The sequence below is a fragment of the Sprattus sprattus genome, assembly GCF_963457725.1.
Source record: "Sprattus sprattus genome assembly, chromosome: 13".
NCBI classification, from domain to species: Eukaryota; Metazoa; Chordata; class Actinopteri; order Clupeiformes; family Clupeidae; genus Sprattus; species Sprattus sprattus.
In genome coordinates, this window is record NC_137911.1 from 12413898 (window position 1) to 12434807 (window position 20910).

Sequence of the window (20910 nt, forward strand, 5' to 3'; positions counted from 1 at the left end):
TTTATATGGGATCGAAAGGATTGCAAAAACTCCCCTTAACACTCTAAGGTCCAAGGCCTTTTAGACTTTTCTAAGTTGTCTGACATGCCTTGATGTTTTTGTACATTTTGCTTAACTAAAAACATTGATGCACAAATGGAATATATGATTCTATTCTAGAAGACCTCAGCAATAATATTAGAAAAGGGTTCAATGTTTCCGTGGTTGTTCTTTTTATGTCTCTAAGACAAAAACTCAAAAATAAAAATATCCCGGACGAGGGATATAGACCTTTTAGTGTTAACTTACTCACACATACATCTAATCCTGCTTAAAATAAGAAATTAACAAAGTTAATAAGACAAGAAGATAAAAAAAAAAAAAAGAAAACATGTTTTTTTTTTCCTTTCAATCCCATACACTTTTGTCACCCTTTCACACACACACACACACACACACACACACACACACACACACACACACACACCTGCCCCGCTCACCTTGACATAGTAGGTGGTGAGGATGCGGCGCAGGTCGAACACCTGCAGCATGGATGCGGCGCTGTTGTCTGTGATGCTGTAGCCCTCCAGCACGTACTTGGTGAGCAGTACCTCCCAGGCCAGCCAGCGCTGGCCGAAGGCGGCGTTGAAGGAGAGCAGGTGGGGCAGGTGGCCCGGCTCACAGCAGCAGCAGCCCTCGTCCTCCTCCACGCCCTCCGTGATGGCCTCCACCTCGCGCTGCTGGCAGTACGTGCCTAATGGGGAGACACACAACCACACACAAAGAGTCAACACACACACACACACACACACACAAAGAGTCAACACACACACACACACACACACAAAGAGTCAACACACACACACACACAAAGAGTCAACACAAACACACAAAGAGTCCACACCGATACACACACACTTAGATCAATATCTTCAGACCACTGCCACACATCTAAATTAACTTTTGCATATCACCACCCCCACCACCTCCAAGGGCGCCCCTCCCTGTCTCACCCCTGAACTCCAGCCCCCTGAGCTGGAAGGTGACCAGGCCGTTGCCGATCTCCACCAGGTGCACCAGGGCATTGAGGTAGTCGGAGGCCAGGATGAAGCAGTCCCCGGTGGAGTAGTTGCCCCAGCGGCCCAGCAGCAGGTCCCCGCACAGCGAGTGCTGCAGCGAGCGTGTCAGGTGCTCGTAGAAGATGGAGTTTAGGTTGTTGTCATCAGAGCCTGGGGAAAACAAGCCGGGGGGGGGGGGTTGACATTTAGGCTCATCAACGTGGCACCACCTGAGGCTACACTCAAAGCCAGAACAGAGTGATATATTGCAAAAAAGGGTGTAATCAAATGAATTCATTGAAGTTAAACAGCTGAATAAATAAATGGCCGGTGCTCCCAAACGCATAAGCAATAAAGTGGTACAGCTTTACGCAGTGGCACCATTTTACTACATCCCTCCATGAACTCTCTGAGTAAAATCATTGCAGAAAACGAGGGAAGAGAGAATGAGGCAGAGGGAGAAAGTCAGAGGTATTTACAGCAGACAAAACAGGTCAGAACAGAGGAACATGGGCAAAGAGCGCCACGCTCTCTTATCTACCCTTCCATTCAATGTAATTAGTGTCTATTTAGTAATTAAGGGCACATAAGGGTAAATAGTGTACAATAGTAGACAATGTGAGTGCACTGGCAAATGTTACACATTTCTACTCCCAACCATAAATAAAACCCTGTAATGCTTATAGAAACATGGTGTTGTTGAAGTATTACTCTACTAGTACTTTCGACTACTATTAGTACTATCTAATTAATTTACAAGTAACTGATTATTAAACAACCAAGTGTTCAGTTTAGAAAACCTCTGGGTACTCAAAGACAGGTGAAATTGGCATGTGTGATCATTTGAACTACATGTTAAACTATAATGTTAATGTCATTTTTCACTCTTTATACAGCTGTGTCGTTAAGAGTAGATCGCTCACCTGGGTTCCTGTCCAGCTGAGAGGCCAGGCGTGTGTTGGAGTGGTCCACTCTCTTAGTGCTAAAACAGACAAAGGCCTCCATCACAACACACTTCAACAAAGCCACACACACACACACACACACACACACACACACACACACACACAAAAACAACGAGCTACAGAGACAACCCGCTACATCCACATGTGCTTGAATGTAAAACTGTGTGTCAGATGACAGCTCCTACATGGTTTTGTGATGTGTGGCGCACTCTAGAGTCAAATCTGGTCATCTTGACAGAGCATCGTAAGTACACTTTTCCTTCACATACCCTTGAAAAGCTTCAGATTCATCTTAAGAAAAAAAGAAATGGGCCTACTTATAATCCCTCTCCCAGAACTTGACGGGTCGGACGTAGGAGGTGATGAAGATGGCGCTACCCAGGAAGGGGTTGAGGGGGGTGGAGAAGATGGCCGACACAATGGCCTGCACAAACAGCATGGCAGAGTCTGGGCACAGCTGGTAAAGGATGGTACCTCCAACTCACACCACACAGGAAACATATACAGGCCACACACACACTTTCTCACTCTCACTTTCACACACACACACCTCCTCTCTTGTGTGACACTACACAGAAATCACAACCTTTTTATTTGATCTACATTGATGTGTTAGTGTGTGTGTTCTTTAGAGGGAAGCATGTGCTTAGGTACGCCTCGTACAAAATCAACCGGACCTTTACTTGCTTTATGTGTATTTGAATCAACGTCTCATTTACAAACAGAAAATCCTAAATGCCTGAAAACAGAAAGTCATTTTAGTCATCATCTTTTAAGTGGGCTAAAATACACTGGAATATCCGAATAGATATCTGGGGTAGTCAAATGAGAATTGTGTGTGTGTGTGTGTGTGTGTGTGTGTGTGTGTGTGTGTGTGTGTGTGTGTGTGTGTGTGTGTGTGTGTGTGTGTGTGTGTATGTTTGCACTGAGAGTTGCAAGGATACGTGGAACAGCGAAAGGCTGAGCGAAGGCGTGGAACGCTGAACCCCATGTGATCTGCCACGGAGCGATGTAGGTGTACACAAACCTCAGCTTATAAAACAACTCCCACAACTGCGAAAGAGAGAGAGAGAGACAGAGAGAGAAATGGACAGAAAGGTTTAATGATGGACCACCCACATCTGAATAGCACAAACAAATGAACAGCCACCCCCAAGACCCATCAGTGAGCCAGACACATCACTCTCCTCCTCCTCCTCCTCCTCCTTCCCTGCTATGCCATGGACCGACCCCGACCGACATCAGCAATCAGGGTGAAATCATAATGGCAGTAATCTGCCAGACACCCAGGATCATGCCCACAGCATGCCCGCCTGCCCGCCCGCCCAGCTCCGCTCTCCTGTATTACAGAGGGATAATCCGATTAGGAGCTCACTCACAAGGCCCTAATAATCTAATTGCAGTTTGGCCGTTTGTCAATCTGGCTGCCCACTCTGACTGCTGGAGCCCGCCCAAGGGTCTGTCGCTGTCGCTACGCTAGCACTGCCACACACACTGGAGCTCTGGGCTCAGAGACTCAAGGAAGGGAACACAGTTCACACTGTAGGGCCATCTCTCTGAGCAGTTCTAGAATGACGTGACTAGTTCATTCTGGAACTAACGCTTGCAGGAGAGATCAAAGTGAGGAGCGTGGTGGTGGTGGTGGTGTAGGTGGTGGTGTAGGTGGTGCTGGCGGTGCACTCCGCGTCTCTTCATCTATGAGGGATCCTACTCTCAAAAAGCTGTTTTCTGGAGCATTGCTGTGTGGGTGCATCATTTATAAAATATCAATGATTTCTCTGGAGCATCACTGCTACTGTGTCTGACCAGCATAGTCTCACACACTTCATTTAGTGGAGGTGAGGACCTCTGGAAGACGTGCAGAGGGTGGGCAAGAGGAGAGAGCTGATAAGTGTCTCACATGCATTTGTGGGATTTTGTATATATCCAGTCCTGTGTACAGAATAGGAAACAGGCGGACTGAACGAAGTGGAAAAAGGCATGTAAGGTATGTATGTGTGTGTGTGTGTGTGTGTGTGTGTGTGTACCTTGCTGAATATGAGGTGTGTGTGTGTGTGTGTCTACCTTGCTGAAGATGAGGTGTGTGTGTACGTTGCTGAAGATGAGGTGTGTGTATGTGTGTACCTTGCTGAAAACGATGGACATGACGAAGAGGTCGAGCAGCAGGGTCTCGGAGAGGTGCTGGTAGTCGAAGGTGAAGAAGAGGACGGTGAAGAGCACAGTGATGTACTGGTGCGTGGGGCTGCTGAAGGAGGAGCGGAGCAGCTTCAGACCAGCCACAGTGATCACCAGAGCAGCCAGTCTGAGAGATAGATGGAGGGAGAGAAAGAGAGAGAGAAAGAGAGAGAGAGAGAGGGAAGACAGAAAAAAAGAATGTCAGTAATTTAACTGGGTTTACCTGTTACCATGTTTATCATATCCCCATATGGACTCACTCACACACACAGCCTTCACATACGGTTAGTAACTGGCTGTTTATGACCGACATATTAATAATGACGGTGTGACACACTCTCTCTCACACACACGCACAGACAGTGTACTGACTCAGTGTTGAGTTTCTTGGCCAGCTGCTTGGCGCTGCCGCTGAGTTCGTTGAGGATGACGAGTGGGTAGAGCACGTTCTTCTCCACAAACAGCAGCCACACATGCAGACTCTCGAACCACATCACATGTGCTGCACCTAACACACACACACAGAAAAACAAATTTTTACAGGATTTGAAATCATTCGAAACTGATAAATACAGCTGTCTGTCTGTCATACACAATCACACGCAGACGCAGACGCACACGCACACGCACACAAACACACACATAAAAGAGTTCTTACCTCTGACTTCAAACTGGTAGTACTCCTTGGTCTTGAGCAGTGGGTGGGAGAAGCAGTACCAGGGCAGCTGCTTGCGGAGTTGGGGCAGCAGGTAGTGGGTCAACACGCCCACTGCACTCAGCAGACCATACAACACATAACTCAGAAAAGGCTACAGAGAGAGAGAGAGAGAGAGAGAGAGAGAGAGTTGGAGAAAAAGAGACAGACAGAAAGAGAGAGAGAGGTGGAGAGAAAGAGCCAGACAGAGATAGATGTGGAGAGACCCAGAGAGAAAGATGTGGGGGAGGGAGAGACAGAGAGGTTGTGAAAAAGACAGAGAGAAAGAGGTTGGGGAGGGAGATAGAGGCAAGTAAGCATACATGAGACAAAAAGAAGATAGTAGAGGAGAGAATGAGAGTTAAAGAGAAGAAATGAGTAAAGGCCACATCAGTATGATGCAGCTGTAACGTTAATGAGCTAATCGATTTCCTGAGAGTGTAGGAATACTCCTGAGTGGCGTTCTCACCTGCAGGACGATGAACACGGTGCTGACGTGGATGGCAAAGTAGAGCACAGCGATGAGTATACACACGATCAGATCTGACTGCAGACGCTCATTCTGATAAAGACACAGGGAGGAAGATGTGAGTCATCAGGAGTATTTCTGAGGGTGTCTGTGTTCATGTTGAGCCGTGTGCGCGCGCGCGCGTGTGTGTGTGTATGTGTGGGGTGGGTGTGTGTGTGTGGGTGTGTGTGTGTGTGTGGGTGTGTGTGTGAGTACATGTTGAGCCGTGTGCGTGTGTGTGTGTGTGTGTGTGTCCGAGTATATGTTGAGCCGTGTGTGTGTGTGTGTGTGTCTAAGTACATGTTGAGATGTTATCTGTAGCCGTGTGTGTGTGCGTATGCGTGTGCGCATGCAGAGCAAGTGAGAGATTGTGTATGTTTGAAACAGACAGACAGACAGACAGACAGACAGACAGACAGACAGAGAGTTTGTACCACTGAGTTGCGTAGTTTCTCAGGCAGCGGGTCGTGCACCTCAGACAGAGGGTCCTCTGGGTTCTTCTCCTTTAGGTTGGGAAAGACCTTAGACTGAACCAGAGATCTAGAGGGAGAGAGCGTGCGGAAGAGACAGCGAGAGAAAGATAAGGAACAATAAGTTAAGTTAATGGATGGAGTAAATGTGGTCATGTCCACACGGCAGGTTATATGTAACGACTTTATGCAGATATGCAGACACATATTCTCTAATCTCGCTTCCACACACACACACACACACACACACACACTCACATTAGGGAGCAGGGGTCGCTGCTCTGGCGACTCAGGTGGTAGGACACGGCCACCAGCAGGCCACAGAACACGGAGAACAGCACAGGGATGTGCTCAGCATCCCACGACTCCTGCAGCACACACACACACACACACACACACACACACACACACACACACACACTTATGTTAGACAGAGCATGACCTCAAAGAAAAAGAACTAAAAACCTTTAAGACTTTCTTCTTGCCCTAAAAAAAACCCTCTTTACTTGCTCTAATGATATGCTGAGTTATTCAGTTTTGAAAGTGCCAAAAATAAAAAAAATATTTGTTTTGTGTGTCACCTTCAAGGCACCATAGCAAAGGCCATAGAGCATCGCTACGGTAACGAGGCTTCGCAGGACGCTGTAGAGAGAAGACAGCAGACTGGTGCAGGCTAGGAAAGAGGAAAGAGAGAGAGAGAGAGAAAGAGAAAGAGAGAGAGAGAAATAGAGAGGGGGGGAGAATGACAAAGTATAAGTAGAGGTATGACTATGAACATACACATATAAATGTAGAGTTTTTAAGTTTAATGAAAGACAAGGGAAGCAAGCGAGAGATATGTGTGTGTGTGTGTGTGTGTGTGTGTCTGTGTGTGTCTTTGCGTGTGTGTGTGTGTCTTACCATTTCCACCAAAGATGTGGATGTCAAGTTGTTCAAACAGGTACATGACGAAAGTGTTGACCTGCGGTAGCAGCCCCACGAAAAAGATGACGGGAAAACACAGAGTGAGGACTGGAAGAGAGAGAGAGAGAGAGAGAGAAAGACAAAAATCAATGTGGTTAATCTCAACAAGTCAACAAAGTATGTGTGCGTGTGTGTGTGTGTGTGTGAGAGAGAGATAGGGCCCACCTATGACGAGGTCTCGGGCCGAGGCGAGCAGCAGGGAGCTGGTGATGACCACCCCGTAGAGGGTGAAGCGGGAGGGGCCCCACCACTCGCTCCCGTGGTGCAGGAGCCAAATGAGGGCGCAGCACAGGCAGAAATACACTGGCCGGCTGTACGCTATGATACGGTTATGACCCTATAAACACATACACACACACACACACACACACACACACACACACACACGCACACAGAAAAGATAAACATAGGAACACCTTTATTGACACATTTATCTATTGATCACAAAAGGTGACTTGACTCAAAAGACAGAGAAATAGTGAATGACAGACAGACAGACAGAGAGGGAAATAGAGAGAGAGAGAAAGAGAAAGGATGAGGAAGGAGGGTACAGAAAGAGGGATAGAGTGAGACAGGGAAGGAAAGCGGTGAAAGGGAACAGAAGACAGAGAGATAGAAGGAGGAAAAGAAAGAGAGGGGAAAAAAATTGAAGTGAAGGCAAAAATTAAAGAAAGAGGGCATCAGTTCAGCCCAGAAGTCTGCTGATTAGTGCGGCAGGAATTATGATGAGAAGAAATAAAGACAGGGAGAGACTGGAGGGGGGTGGGAGCGAGAAAGGGAGAGAAAGGAGATACCAGAGGAGGCCTGGTTGGGGCACTTACATGGCGAGGCGAGGAAGAATCTGGCTGAACACTCTGAGATGGAGAGAACAGAGGAAGAACCTGTTAGGGACCTGTGTATGTTTGTGCACATGTCTGTGGTGTCTCTCGGTCTGTCTGTCTGTGGCGTCTCTCTGTCTGTGGCGTCTCTCTGTCTGTCTGTCTGTCTGTGGCGTGTCTCTCTGTATGTCTGTCTGTCTGTGGCGTGTGTCTCTGTCTGTCTGTCTGTCTGTCTGTCTGTCTGTCTGTCTGTCTGTCTGTCTGTCTGTCTGTCTGTCTGTCTGTCTGTCGATCTGTATTCAACCTATCCACATTATTGCACTGTTAAAACACAAGTAATAATCAATCACATCATCAGATATATAGACTGATCATTACTCTATAGATTGTTGGTGATCTGGAAGTACTTCTCACTTTTCTACAAAATAAACCATAGCTGGCAAAAGCAGATGGCAAGATGCTTTGGAAAAACCCCAGAGACAAAGATCATTTGGTAAAAATAGGAAGCATGACAAGACAAGAAAAAGAGATATGTCTACATGAGTATGACAGAAATGTGGTTTAGCCACACACACACACACACACACACACACACACACACACACACAGAGAGAGGGAGAGTGTGAGTGTTTGTTTGCGTATACCTTCAACAAAGAGTATTGGCAGCTAGCAATGACGAGGCAGAATTGAAAAACCCAAATGTCTGTGAAGAACCCCTGGACCAGAAGCAGAGAACCCAGAAAGGCCACAAGAACCGCCAGCACCACCGCAAGAACGTTCTCCAGGACCTCTCGGTTCCTGACACACAAAGCAGACAGTCAGAATGATCCAATACACTGCAGAACAGAGGTCCCCTTGAAGCACTACTGTGTCTGGACTGTACTGTAACTGGTTCATATTCTTAACTTTATTGGCAAAAAGAATGCTACTGAAATCTTTGTGCGCTTTGGAAAAGATTAGTTGTGATGCGTGTTTGCAGTAGTGTGTGTGTGTGTGTGTGTGTGTGTGTGTGTGTGTGTGTGTGTGTGTGTGTGAGTGGTGTATGTGGGTGTGTGTCTGTGTGTGTGTGTGTGTGAGTGGTGTATGGTTGGTCTGTGTTGTACCTGTCAAACAGAGCGAGCAGCGTGAGCCGGTTGAAATGCAGGCCGACCCACAGGTGGGGGAGCAGCCAGAAGCGGTAGTACTGTTTGGCCTTGCGGGCTGCCGTAGCTGGGTCGAGCGTGCCCAAAGGGGCCTCCTGCAGCTCAGGGCTCAGGTCCACGTCCTGCTGCTCCAGCAACTCTGGGTCCATCGTTAGCAGCCGGTTCAGACGGATCTGACGGACACACACGCACACACACAGAGCATTTTTGCCATTTGTGTCTGAATATTTCTCTCAAATACTAGGGCATACTACTGGATTCAGTTGAGCTTTTTGGAATAAAACACAGCACACAAAGGATCATATACAATGGAAATGGCAGTTGTAATTCACACTGTCTAATACCCTCTTTGCATTTCAAACAAGCCATACAAGATTCCCCTCACATACACAAAAGCATGAGGGCAATGAAACTCATCACTCGGGTAATAATCACACCACTTAATTTCAAAAAGTCACACCCACAGCGATGCACACACACACATCCATCACACACACACACACCCATCTCAAGGATAATAATCCATTATAGTATAGAAAACCCCTCAATGATCTCATACTCACACCACTTCATATCAAAGGTGACACCCACAGAGATACACACACACACACACACACACACAAACACTTACCAGGTCATGGGGGTAGAAACGAACTGAGGTAGAACTGGAGAGATGAGAATCTGTTTCCCTGTGGAGAAGATCAAGTTCAAGTTCTCTTCCAATCCAATCAATCTGCAACTCTATCCCTCCAGCATTCATCCATGAGGAACATGCTCTGCTGTCAGTCCAACTGCATGTGTAATGTGTTATTTAAAATGGGACTTCATGGAAATATACGTACTTAATTGATGTTCAAGATTTGAGTGAAACATTAAACAGAAAATTTAAAAAATTATAAAACATTTAGGATGTGTGAGACCAAAACTAGATCCCCTCCAGAATCCTTATCTGGGCTGGGTGTAAAATGTGATTGTCCCTGAGTGCAGCCACTACAGTTGAGGATGTGTTCTGACTGCCATATCAACGAGTCTGGCTCTTTGGTGTTGCAGTTGAGCTGCAGGTTTGGTACCCTGAAGACCCAGGGTTGAGGCCAGGTGGGTTTGACTTGCTATCTCCCATCACTACAGTGATCATTAGTGATGTGTGTGCCAAACTTATGGCACGGACGCATCATCCTCATACACACCCACTGACCCACCCATCCATTTGGCACACAAGCTCTTGTAACAGGGCAAGCAGACGAGGCATGGCACTCTGGGTGGTCCGAAAGGGTCCACTTACCAAATGTTGTTGGAGGCTCTTCGGGTGGCGGGTTCAAAGTTCACCAGTGACATGTCACAGCCCCCGACCTCGTACAGAGGGGGGGTGAGCTTTCCTGGAATGACAATCACATAAATTCATACACATTCACATACGGGAAAGGACACAGATCCTTACAGAGAACTCATCTGGGTGAGACATGGGCCTGAAGCCCGGGGAGGGAAATCACATAAGGTGTCTCTCAGGTCAAAAGGAAATCTTACAGGTAAAAAAGTGAATCTTTTCAACTATTCAAATCTCAATGTCACCAGTTGCCCACTTAAAAGATATATGCACGCACATACACGCACATACACGTACGGACACACACACACACACACACACACACACACACACACACACACACACACACACTGCAATATTCACAGGCTGTCATCTTGAGTAGACTTCTTAAAAGAAGAAATTGAATAATGAATATTTTAGTGCATAATGCACCACCCATCTGTCCACACACACAGGATTCTACAACTGTGGCAGGGTGAGTTTTGCATAACACTAACCGAAGTCTCCATCAGGCATTGGCTGTCATCTCCTATGAATGAGACAAATAATCTCGACAGCAGATCACGTTTCCGTCAGATCACTGATCAATGCATCACTCATCATCTCAGATGAGCAGGCAGACACACCACAACAATAGATAGCTGTCTGTCTTTCAGCCATCACCAGCCCATCTTTCAGAGAAATCAACTCAATGCAACAACTGGCCACTTTTTGCAGTATGTTTTTATTGGCAACAACTTTTGGCATTATCTTCCAATTCCTCTTACTGGTATAGAGCCAAGTGAATGGCATGTAGGCAAACCTGTCGTTTCCATTGGCCAAGCAGGCTGTGCACTATGCAGTTCCCTGGTCCAGGATGGGAACACCATGTGAAAATGTAAGAAAAGCTTTCACAGCCTGACATCGATATCAAAACTAAAATTTAAACAAGATTTTATCAGTCTCAGCAGGGCTGTTGGTGGTCTTTGGCAAGGTTTTAAGTGCTAGGTAGTTATCCCACTAGGTCTAGACCAAAACTCCTTTATGCGGCTCTAAGGGAAACCGATCGTCTCATCAGATCACCAACGAATCAGATCACTGTAAAACTGTGACAGATTGGCATTCCAAGCTTGTTATTTGTACAGGTAAAAAAAATCACTTCCAAGCAATATTCCCCAAGAGATAGTTGCTTTGCTTTGATAATCAGTGGTGCAATGACTGGGGCATAAGCAGTTGGTCATCATTTCAGGGTCATAATGTGATGAACAAACTGCTTAGTAATGATCAGATGCATCTGAACCTATTTGAAGCAACTTGTCAAGAACAAAAACTACACAGTGATAGTGATTAAATACTGATGAAGGGTGTGTACAAAAATGTTGATTTGCTAGACTGTCTGCTGGAACTGTTTTTATACCTTTCAGATGCATTCTATAACAGCTGGATCTGGACGTGGACATAAGGGGTGTGGGAACAAAACTGGCTGGATAAGGTGTCATCATTAGCCTGACACATAAAGCAAAACCAGAGTATAAAACTTCGTCCTTGAGACTGGTTTCCTTGCTTTAGGAACAATACTACAGATATGGATCCAGAATTTGCTAGAAACATGTATAGAGAAAAGTACATTTATCCGCAAACTGAAAAAACGATAAGAAGTAATCAGCTTCAAAATGAAAATGTTCTCTTCAGAATAATGCAAGACAACAGGCTACACATACTGCAATTCAATCCTGCTGATGCTGTGAATCAATGGCTCAAAGAGATTAATGACTGGACTACAAACCAGGAAAACAATCTGACTGTACAGTTTTTTTAAACACAAAAGGCTGCTGATGCATATCAATACATGACTTTTGTGACTTAATAGCTTCAAAACTGTTAAACATGAATTACTTTCTGGTGTGTTCAAGGTATTTATGTTGCTCTATTCTTGCCTTCAAAAATAAAACACATGGATGAACATCCTAAACATAATGACGTCTGGGTTATATCACAAACTATACACCACTCAATAAAGACATTCAAATGTTCAGTAATATGTTCAGTCATATGCTCCATTTTACATCTATCTACCCTTAAAGTAGATCTATCAACCCTTAAAGTTATGTGACTCAAAAGCGAAAGCATGTCAGACACTCTGGGGCATTCATGAATTCAAGCAGCCTACTTGTTGAGACGCGCAGTTAAAACAACAGTTGCTCAACAACCTGATTCTTAATACTTACTCAAGCGTGATGAAGGTGGACTATTTGGCGGACGCGTTGCCTGCTAGTCTTGCTGAGGGCTGCTATTGGGCTACAACTTAAATGGGTGTCGTTGTGCCGTCACTATGGTTAAGTATGTGTTCTGGCTGCCATACCAACAAGCCTAGCTGTTTGGTCCTGTGGTGCAGGGGGGATTGCCGGGGTGCGAGAATTGGGTTCTTTACAGCTCTCTCCCTTCACTACGAAATGTTTTGATGGTTTGACTCGGTCTGTTCACTGACTTTCTTCAGGTCAATGAAGGCTGTTCTAAAGCAGACCTCTTCCTGTCTGCCAGAGAGAGATTATGGCACTGACCACCATGCCCCAACATAACCACAACAAAATGGCTGAATATTAACATGCCAGACAACGCTGCAGCATTCAAAAATCAAAATAAAACCAAACCGCAGAACTACTTCTTCATGCTAAATCTTTTGTCCATGCACCCTTCTCACCCCCCACTCTCCCTCACCGAACTCATCCTGAAGGCTGGTGTTGCCTGCTGTGGAGGCCTTGTCCTGAGAACATTCCAGCTGCGCGCTTCCATTCCTGGCCAGCAGGGAGGCGCTCGCGCTCAACACAGTCACCTGGGACGGGGTGCGGGAAGGTAGACCTTTGACCTGGGAAGTAGATGGCTGGGAGGCCTGGCTGAGAGCCTCCTGGAGACTGCCACAGGAAAGGGTGGGGGTAAATAAGAGATTTTGGAGAGAAGGGGTTGAGGGTAGAAAGGAGACAGAGTTTGCGATAGCAGATAAGGTAAATGATACAATTTCACACGGGTATGGCAGGTTAGGTGCAGAGGTGTTTGTACACACACAAAGGTAAAACCGGTTACATGGTACACACACAAAGAAGCAGGTTAGGGTGAGACATGGCGTATCCCATGGCAGGTTAGGCAGACACGACACAGAACAGCAAAGGTGAGAGAGGAGAGGATAAATAGGAGTAGAGACAGGTTAGGCAGAGTGCAAAACGTTCAAGAACTCGGCGATTGGACCAACACAATGCAGGAAAAGCTCTTTAAAAGCCTGTGAGACAGCAAGAACAGATAGAGGCTGATGTATAAGAAGAGTGGACGTGAGATGAGAGGTTTGGTGTTTGTGTGTGGGTGGCGGTGCTTATGGAAAGACAAAAAGTCAAAAAGCCCACACATCAACACGCCACGCTGAAATATTAAAACAGCAATACATGAGTGTAATTTCAGGGGAAGAGAGCAACATGGAAAGAGAGAGCGAGTGAATGTGAAAAATTGAGGAAGAAGTAAGAGATTGTGAGAGAGGGATGAAAATAGAGAGGGAAAACTTCATGCATAGCACTAGAGAGAGCTCTACCAATACCACAACAAAATGAAATGAAAACCTGATCGGGCAAGAGGAAGAGAAGAAAGCAGGGGGGTTTGAGCCGGAAGAGAGGGAGAGGAGAGGAGAAGTTGGTCAGAAGAGAAATGTGAGCACGGAGGTGGCAAGGAGGAGAGGAAAAGAAGAAGAGAGGAGGAGAGGACAAGCTGCCTCAGGTTTCATCAGAGGAAAGCGATGATCACTGACGAGCAGCAGAGGTGGCGAGGTCCTCAGAGAGTGCAGACCTCTGCAGAATGTCCGTCTGCTCCGGGCCTGGGCGGGGCGACCCTTTAAAGTGCAACTCCAGTGAAACTTAAATGCTTCCACGCCGCTGGAAGAGGGCCTGTTGGGGCGCTTTGATGACTCCGCTCTATTTTAAGCTCTAAAATAGTAATTTCATCACTTGCTTTGAGTCAGGCGTTTCCAACACATCAGAGGGCCTAAGTGCCTTGAATGGTCGAGCATGACAACGGCAGAGATTTGGAAATTCAAGTGATGCAAACCATCTGTGCGATCTGTGCGCAAAACTGTTGAAGGACTAATATTCTTGCAGCTGTCTGGCCCCTCAACCAGCCAGGAGGTGGGGCTGGTGCCACATCTTAATCAATACTAACCATAATGGAGAATGATTGATGCCTAATGACCCTGTTTAGATTGAAAAGCCAGGCAGCACATCTACATAACAGTGTGTGTAATCATCTAACTGTACTTAAAAGTGAAATGCTGACATAACGAAGTATTGAGTATTGATGTATGAGTGCCACAGCTCCTGGGATATTGAAGGCATCTCTGGTAAAATAATGAATAACCCAAAGGGGTACATTTGGGATAAAACTAACACACTGAATAACCTGAGAAACAGTGAAGTAACACATAAATGATTGCAGATTCAACAAGAAATCTTATGAGACTGCACTTAAGGATGATCTGCCCAGCAAAAGGTGAGTTTGTGTTTGTTTGTGTGTGTGTGTTTGTGTACCTGAGTCAGTGCCTCAGGTGCCACCTGCTATTAGCAAGGGCAGATTCCTTTTTGGTCGATAAACTGTATTATTACTGTATAAACACTAAAAAATATTTCTGCCCGATAACTTCACCGATATGGCTTTGTAGTATTTTTTTTAAATATGTGGTTGTTTGAATTTTACATGTTATCTGCTCTCCGTTTGGAACGTAAACTACTAGGGGTGTAGGTTTTCACTTTCACTCCCTGTATGTGAGACTGCACATTCAATTTCTCATAGAAAGACAAGCAGCCATGTTAAGGTGAAGAGACTCAGGAATTGATTTCTTTAATGCTTAATAAAAGAGTTGTGGGGATCGTTGATGGTTAAGGTTCTTTTGGATGAAGGCACATAGTTGTGATGAAGAGGATTACTTCTGTCAGGATTGGCATGGCGACAGGGGGCCCTATCGACCCATGGCAGCCGTGGCTCTTTGCTTAGCATTTTTGTGGTTTGGCTGATTCTGTGGTTTTGTAAATACGACCTTCTACTGGGGGTTGGAAGAATGGAGAGGGGTTGCCAACACTGTAAACAGAACCCCCTACCCTCTCCCCAATGTAGTTTCAATCTCTATCTCTTGTCTTCTCAATCAGAGTTTAAAGTTTAACCAAACAGACATGCTGGGGAGAGATATGAAGTCAAAACGGAGAGTGGACTAGCCTTTGGGCCATTTTCTGGAGCCACAATAACCCAATGGGATTGGTCTGCAATGAGTTTGTATTTATCAACCCTACCTCCCGTCTGATACACAGTCTGGGCACTTTTAAAGCAACGCATGATTCAGTCCTTAGCAATTCAATCGTTTTGTTTCAGCTTCACACTAGGCGACTGATGAAATTGCAACCCTGGAATTTTAGCTTGTGCAACTTGCGCCCTTAAGCAATAGTTCTGTGCATATCTATGAGCCAGTTACACAGAAGTGAGTGGGGGGTGAGTGAGGGGCCTGTTGACACTGATCGCGTACTCTTCAGAAGACAGAAGTGAAGTAAACTCGTCCTCTCAGCCTGACCTCTCAGAAGAGTAGTTTAAAGATCATGACTGCGTGTTTGTCAACGTCAGCAATACCTATTGGCCAGGTGAGGGTGCTCTATTCTGTCACTGGAGGAGCCAAGGGTCCTTGATCAATCATCATACGGAAGTGGAGAGGGAGACTAGGAGGAAGGGGGTACATGGAGATGGAAAGAGAAAGAGAAAGAGAGAGAGAGAGAAAGAGTACTAGAACTGGAAAGGTGAAATATGAGAAGGATGAGATATGGACATGGCGGATCTAGGGAGCAAGATGAATGATCACAAAGACACAAGAGGAGGAGGAGGAGGGGATGGATGGTGTACAGGAGTCTCATTTGAAATATGGACCTGAAAAGAGAGAGAGAGAGAGAGAGAGAAAGAGAGAGAGAAGCAGATACATAGACAACTAGACAGACAAGACAGTTAGATGTGAGCTGGGGAAAGGAGAGGTCACCAAAGGCTTATGGGTTTCTTCAGTTTGTCTTCTGGCTCATACTAGGCAACAGCCAACGTCCATCTCCACCCAACTCTTACTCCAGTCACAGGTAGCTTGTTAGATACTGTGCGACAGACATTTCCTATCCATTACATTTACAGCAATTAGTGCCTTAACGACAGTTGCTTGATGCTTAATGCGGACTGAATTGCTTTTATATCGAGACAGAGGAAAAGCCCATGTGCCTTGAGATGGTTATTAGCTGAGAGAGGAAGCAACCAAATGGCACATATCTGCCAAAAAAAAAGGGAGTTTGACATGAAGGAGGGGAAACATGACGAGAGGAAACAAAGACTTCACCAGAGAGAGCAAAAGAGAAGACAGTTTGCAAAGGGATCCCAGAACATGCCAGTTCCCCGAGCACCCCAAGGGGAAACAAACGAGCAGAAACACCATGCAGCGTACCAGCAGTTTATAAACCTCACAGCGGATGGGAGGTTAGTCTGGCCACATCCTCTGTAAGTGGTTACAGATCAGTCGTGGGCGCATAAAGTGAGAAATGACACGCTCCATGCAACCCGATAAATTGCAGAAAAATGACAAGCCGAAAAAGGAAAAACGAAAAGGAGGAGGGATTAAACGCGATGAGTGTGAGAAAGGAAGAGGAAGGGGGAGGATGGAAGGGGACGACCGGTTGCATGCTGAAATTAAGCCCCGCCTGTTATGTTTTTTTCTGTTGTTGTCTATTTTTTGCCAAAGAGGCCAATCATACCTGAGGGGGGATCCGATGAGGGAGGCGGGAGGGGTGGGGTTACTCCCCGCGTTGTGTCGCCGCCGCACAGCTTGCCGACGGAACGTGCTACGCTCGCGCCGGAATGTTACGGCCTCCTCGCTGCCTGGAGCTGTGGTGGCGAGAGAGAGGACTGTAGTGCTGGAACTGTCCACTCCAGGCATAGTGACAGCTTTATTGCTGCTCTTACAAAACACATTCATCTTTACCTATGGCTTGTAAGATGCAAAATGGTGCAACCTTGTTCATATACCCATATATACAGAGGAAAAAAAATCTAAATGGTTCAGAGTCAGTTCTCTTTTTTTTGTGCATAAACATCTCCACTAGGACAGCAGGACTTTTATATTTCCTTATGATGGAAATACAGATCTAACGCCCCAAATTCCTGTCAGGGTGTGCAAGGCTGTGTGTTCAGCTTCCCAACAGATAATCACAAACAATCCCTTGATAGGTCGATTTCATGTACCTTTGACAATTCCTCATATACTTTGGAGTATAGCATATAACAACAACCTCTGTATAGTTAAAGAGATAGTGATAATCACATAAAATATACATACAGTTGGCAGATAAAGGTAATCCTTGTTCACCAATACTCCAGTACACCAATACCAAACCTCAACCTTGATGGTATCAATTGAGGCGATATGAATGCCTCGCCCCTTGTGATCATTGACAGAAAGCCTGTGTGAAGCCTGAGAGGTCTGGGTATGTATCCTGGCCATGACAGAAGAGTTTGAAAACAGACATATCTGCAAATTTCAATCAATAGCCACAATGGAATGTCCACTTCTCCGGTAAAAACAAGTCACCTGATGTGATCAAATGCACTTAGTGTGAGGCAGAATATTCTGATCCTACAAGCCCTGAGATTTTCCTATTAGTGTCTCCGTTTGAATGTGGCGTCTTTCTAAAAGTAATGTAATCTACAATTTAGGGGACTGCATCTCAGATGAGGGACTTTGATATACTACAATGATATACAGATATGATCTGAAAAATCAATCTCCAGAGGTCAATCAGATTACTAACCAGACAAAGTCCAGGACATTAACTCTGTTGAGCAATCTGTAGCTCAAGATCCAAGACCTCACCACTCTTTGAATAGGTAGTCTTTTAAACTCGACTGACGTGAAGCGGTTTTCATCAACTATTTGCTAATAACTCGGCTTAAAGAAGATGACTTGCACGCCTTACACTAAACTACCCATTCTTTTCTTCCTGAAATAACCCAACAACAACAACAACAACAACAACAACAACAACAACAACAACATCCATCATCTAACCATGCAGACAAGGTAAACCGATCTCTCAACTGGACATTATTTTCTCCAACAGCAGATGGAGAAGAAGGAGAAGGTACTGATATGTGTATGTTGGTTGGGGGTGGGGGCTGGGGTCATGTAAATATGTATACACTCCTAGGGTTTCCTAAAGGTAGGCAATCCTTTAAACATGACACACAAGACGGCAAATGATTTTACATGTATTCATTCAGCAGATGCCTTTATCCAAACACAAGCTCTGGGGAGAAATTAGACATCGAAAAATGTCTAATTTCAATCTACCCTGTAGCAATGTCTCACACTCTTAAACCAACAATCATCCAAATGCTAATTAGGCTCCATCTTGTTTCTTTCCCATTCCCATTTGTGATAATATTTGCATTCTTAACTTCATTAAAGTCTCTTGTGTTCCCACTTGCCAGGAGCATAAATAAATCTTTTTTTCTGGAGGGGGTGGGGGATAGCAGTTCTTGCCAGCAACACACAAAAAAAGACTGCTAGACAAACTGCACTCACTGCGTGCACAGTGCTAGGCTTGCCAACTCTGGCTGGCAACTCCTGCCATATCTCAACCGTGAGCCAAGGGGGGCTCAGCATCGAGGAGCAAGGAGTCAGGGAACGCTCGACAACCGATCCATTGACAAACACCCTGACAAGGAGCCACAAAGCCAGGAGAGAAATGCTCTGCGTTTAGTCAACGGTTCAGTGAACCCGAACCACGAGCCAAGAGCCAATCTGCCAAAGTGCATTACCACAGGAGGGGGGAGAAAGGAGTCACACGTCAAGCCATTAGTGTTTCCTTATTGAATCATGCCAGGGAGGTGAGGTCACAGGCTCCTGCCGCGTCCAGGGGGGTGTGAGGGGGAGAAGGGGGAGAGGGAGACGGTCAGCAGAGCTTAATGCTGGAGGGCATCTCTGCCCAGATGAGACAGCCCTCCTCAGGGACAGCAGCTGGGTTCCAAAGCCCTTGCCACACAACCATACGCAGCAGCAGCAGCTCTCGACGAGGGGAGGGTTTTGAGATTTGGCCCACGTTCGTAAATTCACTTCAAGCGGAAGATTCACGGGTTGGATTCCCAGTTCCCAGCAGGAGTAGCCTATATAGGGCTTAAGCTGTACCGCTGAGGTGGAGGTATTTTCGAAATGACTCACTTATAGCACATTTCACCAAGGCAAACCAGGTTGGGTTCAACACAAGAAAAACTCTAAACATACAGATGAAAGGGTCTTTAGCACAGCTTACAGCACGCAGCTGTGCCTGGTTGTGGCCTAATACAACACTGACTATCAGGATACAGAGTGTCACTAAGTACAAGGGTTTGATGGTTCACATTTAGACTATTGGGTCATACTAGTTGATAGGTTGTGAAATGTTGTAAAATTTTGGGGCCTGTCCACATTTTCTTGTGGTCAAAATGTTTAGTATGTCATACTAGTTATTGAAATGAAATCATCCATCTTAGGAGCCAACATCAGATATGTGCAGGTTGTCGTGACGATATAAAACCAGTGGTGCAAACTCGTCACCTTTCTATCCACTTTAGGAAAGACTAGAGTGTTTCACAGAGAACAGTGGGTGGTACAGTTGAGGCTACAGAGAATCATTCAATGGCTGTACCTGTACACTGGGAAATGAATTCTGTCCATAGGATATATTAACATTAACTCACATTAGGTAGTCAGTCGATATTTCAGGTTGCCACATGCAGTACACAACATATTGAGTCATTCAAACACGTACATCCTTCCGACCAAATGCAGAATAACAGACAGGAGCAAACAAAACACTCCTAACTATTGCAATGATAACATACAAGTCAACCTCCTGCAGAGAAAGAGAGTGGTTGTGTTAAAAATGTGACTTTGCACTTAGGCTATGATAAAGCTGAGAGGTCTGTGAGAGCCATCTTCTTGTCCACCTACTTAAGGCTGATTCATTCTTTCAGAAACATAACCTGCTAATGGCTATGAAATGTGCTTCTACTGAGTGTATACTCAAGGAAACCTTCTTAGAAAATCTACTGTACTACTGATGTTTCATGACAAAGACAAAAAAATATATACCATTACCATTTCAAAGTACTGTTAGAGGTCATTAGGAAACTAAAATGATGGTTCTCCAGTTTGTTCAATTTATATTATTGGTCACTAACAATTTCACAATTGAATTACATTTTTTGTGTGTCTGTGTGTTTTGTGTCTGTGTTTGTGTCTGTGTGTGTGTTTGTGTCTGTGTGTGTGTTTGTGTCTGTGTGTGTGTGTGTCTGTGTGTGTGTGTGTCTCTGTGTGTGTGTGTCTCTGTGTGTGTGTGTCTCTGTGTGTGTGTGTCTCTGTGTGTGTGTGTCTCTGTGTGTGTGTGTGTCTGTGTGTGTGTGTGTGTGTGTGTGTATGTGTGTGTCTGTGTGTATGTGTGTGTCTGTGTGTATGTGTGTGTCTGTGTGTATGTGTGTGTGTATACTCACCCCTGATGGCAGCCTCAAGCCCCTCCACTCCAATGAGCGCGTGTGGGGGCAGACTGTTCCGGGAGCGCGTGACCGACTCCAGCTGGGAGGCCCGGCCCATGAGGCAGGCTGCATCCAGCACCTCGCCCTCCTTGGCCTCCAGGTCCGACTTGGAGGTGGTGAGGGGCCGGGACCCGGCAGGGGCCCCCAACCGCTGGGGCTCGTTGAGCTCGCTAAGCTCGTTGAGCTCGTTAAGGCAGGCGGCGGCTGTGCCGCTGTCCAGG

General features: G+C 45.8%; 1 protein-coding gene across 3 annotated transcripts in view; it reads right to left on the bottom strand.

Annotated features, from left to right (window-relative positions):
- The window catches only part of pcnx1 (pecanex 1), a 44026-nt gene that overhangs the window by 7752 nt on the left and 15364 nt on the right, over positions 1–20910 (bottom strand). For 2 of the 3 annotated variants that reach the window (XM_080849945.1, XM_080849944.1), the window contains 22 exons: positions 20648–20910; positions 16876–17005; positions 12794–12987; positions 10055–10148; positions 9404–9461; positions 8734–8945; positions 8275–8428; positions 7634–7666; positions 6978–7149; positions 6750–6860; positions 6431–6522; positions 6108–6217; positions 5814–5919; positions 5341–5433; positions 4836–4986; positions 4550–4685; positions 4127–4304; positions 2947–3055; positions 2320–2449; positions 1961–2019; positions 993–1208; positions 480–733 (listed from right to left, as the gene is read on the bottom strand). The exon at positions 20648–20910 is cut by the window's right edge and continues 1771 nt beyond it. In XM_080849945.1, coding sequence (XP_080706071.1) covers positions 480–733; positions 993–1208; positions 1961–2019; positions 2320–2449; positions 2947–3055; positions 4127–4304; positions 4550–4685; positions 4836–4986; positions 5341–5433; positions 5814–5919; positions 6108–6217; positions 6431–6522; positions 6750–6860; positions 6978–7149; positions 7634–7666; positions 8275–8428; positions 8734–8945; positions 9404–9461; positions 10055–10148; positions 12794–12987; positions 16876–17005; positions 20648–20910 — 3055 coding nt within the window. The remainder of the gene's footprint in view (positions 1–479; positions 734–992; positions 1209–1960; positions 2020–2319; positions 2450–2946; positions 3056–4126; positions 4305–4549; positions 4686–4835; positions 4987–5340; positions 5434–5813; positions 5920–6107; positions 6218–6430; positions 6523–6749; positions 6861–6977; positions 7150–7633; positions 7667–8274; positions 8429–8733; positions 8946–9403; positions 9462–10054; positions 10149–12793; positions 12988–16875; positions 17006–20647) is intronic. The other variant, XM_080849946.1, reaches the window with a different exon arrangement.